General features: G+C 35.8%; 1 protein-coding gene across 1 annotated transcript; it reads left to right on the top strand.

The window, feature by feature from the left end:
- Positions 1–342: 342 nt before the first annotated feature.
- Positions 343–2,960, top strand: LOC113282636 (probable polyamine transporter At1g31830). Its single transcript, XM_026531681.1, has 2 exons — positions 343–530; positions 945–2,960. Exon 2 carries the CDS (start codon positions 984–986, stop codon positions 2,400–2,402), a length of 1,419 nt encoding a protein of 472 aa, XP_026387466.1. The 5' UTR covers positions 343–530; positions 945–983; the 3' UTR covers positions 2,403–2,960.
- The last annotated feature ends 4,728 nt before the right edge of the window (positions 2,961–7,688 follow it).

Raw genomic sequence — 7,688 nt, 5'->3', positions numbered from 1 at the left:
ATTATCGTAGCTATCCAAATTTGACGATGCTTTTCAATGTCATATCCTCAAAAACAAAATAAAATCTGAGGCAGGATCCCAATTCAGGGTTCACAACAGTAACACCAACAGGTCATTATCAAACTTCATGACACTCTGGTACTAGTAGGGCACACACAATAAGAAAGGGAGTCGTTTCTTCTGATCTCAAAACTCTTAACTAATCGATCTTAGCCATTAGATTAAACTATCACAGAAATCAACTTCCCATGTGATTCAGATTCTCAATTTTCTATTCGTAAATTTGTCTGAATACCAAAAATAAAATCTGGGTCTGGGTGTATATAACTTTTTCAATATTTTTTTTGAGAAAAAATCATGACTTTAATTGGAGTATCGAGCGCATATTATTACCTAACAAGCACTACTGAAAGAAGGAGACTTTCAGGCGTAAATTCATCTCAGTAGTATTTGAGCCTTTGAGGTGAATGATCATGATATCTCCCCTACTCCAACCAGCCTAATTAGATTTCTAACTTCCCTGGTGACTGGTGAGTTAATTTTATACTTTCTTTCTTTTATCCACTTGACAAAGAATCTAGCTTTCTTTTACTTTGTTTTCATAGCTAAATCTTTCATGCAATACCCATTTCTTGAATTCAACTTCTGGAAATTACCCATTTTTTTGATAAGGAATTGAGAATTTAAGAGAACGAATCATCATAGATAAAACCCATCACTTTTGTTTTTAATTCTGTTTTACTTTCAATGATTTTTTTTCTTTACTACCTGCTGCTTCAATCTCAGAGAAACCCAGTTCTTGTGGTTAATTAGATGTCAATTGCTTCTAATCCTAAGTTTTCCCCAACTGAATGGTGCTGCATGATTGGTTTCTGTATATTATCTCTAGAAATTTAGTAGCTTTATGAATTAGGTTGAATGAAGCTTTGAATTCTTTACTGTAGAAATTTAGGTACACAGGAGTTAAGGAAGCTGCAGTTCAAATGGGGGAGTTCGATAATGTGCAGTATACTGAAGTTGATATGGGAGGGGTTCCAGTGTTAGATAACATCAAAAAAGTTTCTATGGTGCCCCTCATTTTTCTCATCTTCTATGAGGTATCTGGAGGACCATTTGGTATTGAAGATACCGTTAAGGCAGCTGGTCCTCTCCTTGCTCTATTAGGTTTCTTGGTTTTTCCGTTCATATGGAGTGTGCCGGAAGCACTGATCACTGCAGAAATGGGTACCATGTTTCCAGAAAATGGAGGTTATGTAACCTGGGTTGCATCAGCTTTGGGTCCTTATTGGGGTTTTATGCAAGGTTGGATGAAATGGCTTAGCGGGGTTATTGATAATGCTTTGTACCCTGTCTTGTTTCTGGATTATTTGAAATCAGCTATCCCTGCTTTAGGTGGAGGTTGGCCGAGGGCGTTGGCAGTTGTGGTTTTAACAATAGCTTTTACTTACATGAACTATAGAGGTTTAACTATTGTAGGGTGGTTCGCTGTCTTCTTAGGAGTCTTCTCAATTGTTCCTTTCGTGATTATGGGGCTTATTTCAATCCCCAAATTGGAACCTTCCAGTTGGCTTGTGGTAGATATTCATAACGTCAGTTGGGGTTTATATCTGAACACGCTCTTTTGGAATTTGAATTATTGGGATTCGATAAGTACTCTGGCTGGAGAAGTTGATAACCCCAAAAAGACTCTTCCAAAGGCTTTATTTTACGCCTTAATCTTGGTTGTCTGTGCGTACTTCTTCCCTCTTCTTATTGGTACGGGTGCTGTCCCAGTTGAACGTGATTCGTGGACTGATGGATATTTTTCAGACATTGCAAAAATCATAGGAGGGGTCTGGTTGAGATATTGGGTACAAGCTGCTGCAGCATTATCAAACATGGGGTGTTTTGTAACCGAGATGAGTAGTGATTCTTTCCAACTTCTCGGGATGGCAGAGCGTGGAATTATTCCGGAGTTCTTTGGGAAGAGATCATGTTATGGTACCCCTTCAGTTGGTATTTTGTTCTCTGCTTCAGGAGTGCTTTTGTTGTCCTCAATGAGCTTTCAAGAGATTGTCGCTGCAGAGAACTTTCTTTACTGTTTTGGGATGATACTGGAGTTTATAGCATTTATTCGCTTAAGGATGAAGTACCATGCGGTGGCTAGGCCTTATAAAATACCTGTTGGAACAGTTGGTTCTATATTAATGTGTGTTCCTCCAACTATATTGATTTGTGTGGTTTTAGCTCTTGCTTCATTCAAGGTAATGCTCGTAAGTTTCGCAGCAATTGTGATTGGGTCCATTTTGCCACCTTTGTTTGGATACACTGAGAAAATGGGATGGTTAAGGTTCTCTACTAGCGCTGCTCTTCCTGATCTCTTTGCTTTAAATCGAGACAGTGCCCAATCTTTAGTCCATTAAAATGATGAAGAGGTTTTCCTTCTTGAGTTTATGAGGACAAACGTGAGGTGGATTATGGCGAATTCTATGACATGAAAGTGAGCTATTTCTGTGGAAATCCCTGTCTTACGAAAACGGCCTCTTCTCGGGTAATACAATACACAAATGCACACTTCAGTGATTTATGTTGATGTTTCTTTTTATGACTGTGAAAAGGAATTCATGTCTGTATGCTTGTCTACACTTTTACTTCTTGCCTCCGTTGTCATAGGTTTACTTATGTTAACAGTTAAGAGAAAACTTTGATATTATCTTGTTTAGAGTTAAATTCTTCCTTCCAGATGTATATTAGTAATAGTTCCAAGTTTCGACCCATCTTTCTTTACTCATCTCTGCTTTTGGTTCTTGCTTTCTTGTATACCTGCTTGTTCGTCGGCTGTTTTTACATTGTAAAGTGTGGATTGATGACTTTACTGAAGTAGTTGAAACTATTCAAGACAATGCAAGTCATGGTGTTATATGGGGTTTTATTGTAATCTGCTGTTCTTATGACAAATTGAAATACTCAGCTTTCTAGTTTATGAATTAGCAGGAATCGCTTTTTTTCAATCAGTGTTTAAAATTATTTAACGAGTTACAAGCCCAATTTGGTTCTTGGGCTCTACCCATTCGTTACAATGAAATTAAATAAAAAAAGAACGATTTTTTGGGACCATGGTTTTTTTGGGACCATGGTTTTTTTGGGACCATGGTTTTATTTTGGGTAAAGACATTAGAAGTAAATCTAGGTCACCCTTTATCTAGATATTTATATTAATACCTAAATTACCCTCCTGATTTATTTGGGTGATGATTAGTTAGTGTTAATAATAGTTAGTGTAATGATTAGTGAGATGATTAAGTTAAAAATAATTAGTGAGATTAAAAAATCAGATGGTTTTTTTTTAAAGAAGTAGAATTACTGAGAGAGTAAAGTTAGAGGAGATGAAGAAGGAAAACATTAAAAACGATGGATTTTACCAACCACAACCGGAGGAAGGGTATTTGGATACCCGGGTAGGCTTCAAACTTAGATAATGTTGGTTGAATTGCTCCAAACTTTCAAAAAAAATGAAATTTTTTATGTAGATTTGGGCCAGTTCGGTTACCATATGTCAAGAACATGTAACCGAACACACCTGAAAGTGTAGTTCGGTTACGTTTTCCAAACACGCAGGTTACCGAACTCGCTCGTTAATGGAGGTTTTGGTCGTACAGTGCAATGTTCGGTTACCTGGGATAAAATGGTAGGGAACCGAACTTTGAACTTAACAATTTATTTGGGTACATCTTGTGTGTTCGGTTAGTTCACAAACTTCAACGCAACCAAGTTCCCAACCGAACTGCAGGTTAAAAGTAACCTAGTCTTAGAAGTTCGGTTGGTTCGCAAACTTCAACATATTTTGCGAATCAACCGAACTGGGCTTATATATGCATATATGCAATTAGGCAAACGTTCGGTTACCACGAAATTTATTTCTTGGCGAATTAGGTAGAGTTCGGTTACGGAGTTTCAAAGGTAGAGTTCGGTTACAAAGAAAACTTAACATTTTTGCGAACGAACCGAACTTGTGGACTTCTTGTTATTTTCGTAAACTAAAGTTCAGTGATATCCTTATTTTGCGAAGGAACCGAACTTATGGACTTGTGTTGTTCTAATACAAGGAGTTCGGTTAAAAGTATTTTTTTGCGAATCAACCGAACTCTGAGTTCGGTTAAGAAAAAATTAATTCTTGATAACCGAACTTTTCTCTGAAAAAAAAACCCTCCATTAAACCTCTCTGCAACTTCCATTTTCAACTCATTTTAATGATTACTTCTCATTTATTCAACCAAAAACGAATGACAAGTAATGGGTTGGTGAGAATATCTTTGTTAATGTTTTAAATTAAGCTATATATATATATATATATATATATTGGTGGTGGTGGTGATCGGAGGTGGTGGTGGTGGTAATCGGAGGTGGTGGTGGTGGTAATCGGTGGTTGGTGGTGGTGATAATCGGAGGTGGTGGTGGTGGTAATCGGCGATGGTGGGAGGTGGTGGTGGGAGGAGGTGGTGGTTATATATATAGGTGGTTATTGGGTTGGTTTTAAATTAAATTAGGTTAAGGGTAGGTTAGTCATTTCAATGCTTTAGGACACCCCTTATAACTATAGGGTAGGTGGCCTAATAGGACCATGGTCCCCAAAAAAAAACCATGGTCCCCAAAAAATCGTTCTAAAAAAATCAGGAAGATGATCCATCCAAAATGTGTCTTTGATAGTGAAGCACTGGTTCCAGTCCCTAAGAGGGGCTTGCAGTTGCATACACCTTGGAATTGGAAACTTTTCGACTTAATCAAGTCAAAAGGCCAGAAGTTAGTTGGAAATAGAATTTTCCGAATGCTTTCTAAAAGAAAAAAAGATGTGCTTTTTGTGACGCGAAGTTTATTGTTTCTGACTTTTGGGATTAACTTGATTCTAATTTCCAAATACCCTATAAATCTGTTCATTTATTCGCCAATGCACTTGATGCTTGGTTTCATTCTCTAAATGTGTGATTGTGGGATTTGCTGCAGCAAAACATGTACCTTCAGGGGCAAGTGTTGTTTGTTGTTGGATTTAATAACCACCCATCTGCTATTCCCGAGCGCTCCATTTCCATAGCAAAATAGTCGAATTTAACTTTGTAACTTTTATTATCAAATTATTCCTGATATGCCCCTCAGTGTCATCCATGTTAAGCAGGGGCGGAGGTAGCCCAGGGTAAGTGGGTGGAACTGTCCCTTGCCCATTGAAGAAAAATCGTAATTCTCCAAGCCTATATTAGAGTTTTTATTTATACAAGTTGCATACGCTAACAAGCCCAATTTTGTTTTTCAAATCTTTCCGATCTAGAAATTTAAAGGTCAAATTCAATTTTTTCGCTTATTCTAAATTCAAGGTTTTTAATTATTATTCTTTTTAACGAATTTTAATATTTTTCTTCGACTAAAAGTTCTTATTTTTTTCCTAAATATTCCAAAAATAGTTGTTGTAATTTTTTCCACATGCTCCAAAAGAAAAACAAACTCATATGCAAATTTTCCTCCTCTCTTCTGAAATGGTGTTTCCGCCCCTGGTGTTGAGGTTGAGCTAAGAATCTTATATTATGGTAGAATGGTAGGCAGGCATCATATTTCTTTAGTATTTCGTTCCTCAAATGTGATTATTCAGATTAAAAGTTCAATTCCTGATCGGTCAACGCCACATATATTAATGGAAAATGTAAAGTAGTTTTGGACAAATTATTAGAAAATGCAAATCATATGACATCGATTTTGTATTTGTACAATGAAATTTGTGTCTACCATTATACTATGGTTAATGTTCCAAATGGCCTCTATTAGAACACTGCTCGGTTCAACCCACAAGTTATGCTATCTCAAGCTTGTTGTCAATATTCGTTGAATAAAACTATATCTTGATTTCTAGTCTACTAAAGTCAAGTCTCGGACTAGGATTAGAAGTCAATAGTTTAGTATCAGACATCATTGAATAACCCTGGAAGATTGAAGACTCGAGATCAAACGAATACATTGATGAGGACTTCATCAACAAAGGTATGTGGTACCATGACTGATTTATTAGAAACTCTTTTCAATTCTACCTTTCTAATCTATCGAAACAAGTGGTCACTCAATGGAACAATTCCTATGACGGTAAACATGCATTTATATATGGACTCAAGGATATTTGAGCCATGAATTTAATGATAATTACCTTTGTCCCTAGAAAGGTTCTCATGTTATAGTGAATGAGCATATGAATTCAACGAGCCAAGAATCATTCAATTCCGAGTTATAACGAACATTAATATTGCAATTTTCAAAATAGTTTACTCCTCTTTATCCAGTTACGAACAAAAAGAGTTAGTAGCTAATGTAGAACACATAAGTAGGATACTTCAAAAGATAGTGTTCCCCCTTCAAATAATAATAATAAATTCATATAAGGAGTTAACTAGAAAGTTAAATCTTTAAACAATTCGTCATCTTTCTCGAACTCATTGAAAGCTAACAACATTGGAACACATGGTTTATTGTTAAGGATTTTGGGTCCTTTACCTATTAAATTGTTGTTTGACAAGTGCTTCTTGAATCCCGAGATATTTTTATAGAATACCTTTAAGGGACTACACTTCCATCTTGGTCTTCTTAAGTTCTTCAAGAAGGGTTGAAAATCTTTGATGGTTGGAGCTGTACGACTCCTTTAAATTCTTCTTATTCCTTTTAAAGAGTGAATCTTTCTCCTTAGTGTAGGATTTTTTATTTTCCTTAGAAGTTGTGAGATTATCAACAACCAAGGGATACATGTCTCACTGGAAAAGAGAGTGCTTGGAGACTCAATAATGGTTTCTCAAAGGGTGTGATTTATAAATCTCATGAATTACACACACACATATATAGCACTCCAATAATAAATCTTCAGAAGAATCCTAAAAATAGAGTGAGAATTGAAAAGGGAAGATGACCAACCATGTGGAGTTTCATAACTTCTAGAATTCTTAAATTTAAGGATTTTGTTCGCGAACTAGATTTCAAACATGAAGAATGAAATGCCAATACTAGCCTTTCTTTCAAGTTCGTACAAAAAGAAGTATTTTAAACACTATTACTTGAAATATAGAGAACAATGAAGATGTTAATTGGGGTAAAATATGTGTCACGGTAATATATGAATACCTCATCAATTAATGCTAGAATTATTTAAGTTTAAATATCAATTGTATGATAAGATAATTTTTTCTGGCATACCTTACATCTTAGATAGTCAAGTAGAAATTCCCATGGATCCTATACTCGTCTCTAGCTTATAAGAGGAAAATCCCCATGAGAGAATTTCATACATAGAGCATCAGATTCATTGATATCCACATCGAGTCATTACATTTTTGGACTCACTATTAGCGATGTGGTAGCACCAAGTCATGGAATAACTTACATATGGTGCCTAGAGAATAATTTGACATTCCAGTTTGGCAAATAAGTCAAGAACCAAAGAGGATACGTGACCCATATATTGGACTCATCTTAATGGAGTAGGTCTCAACAATAAGAGATGAATGTTTGTTATTCTGTTTTTTGTTAATTGTTACAATTAACAAAAAATGTCATAAAATTAGAGCCCTCTATTTTATTACGAAATATAAACATCAAAAGAAGATGGGATTTCAAGTAATAATATTCAAGACAAAAACTAAGGTTAATTTGTTCCAAAGTCCTTGTTTTACAAAGTTCTTGTCTCT

The sequence above is a fragment of the Papaver somniferum genome, chromosome 5 (genome assembly GCF_003573695.1).
Source record: "Papaver somniferum cultivar HN1 chromosome 5, ASM357369v1, whole genome shotgun sequence".
Lineage (NCBI taxonomy): Eukaryota > Viridiplantae > Streptophyta > Magnoliopsida > Ranunculales > Papaveraceae > Papaver > Papaver somniferum.
Note: the sequence above shows the minus strand (reverse complement) of the source record. Positions and strands in the feature narration are given on the sequence as shown.

Bases quoted from the DNA above. Each gene is read 5' to 3' on its own strand.
- LOC113282636 (XM_026531681.1), top strand. From the start codon at position 984: ATGGGGGAGTTCGATAATGTGCAGTATACTGAAGTTGATATGGGAGGG.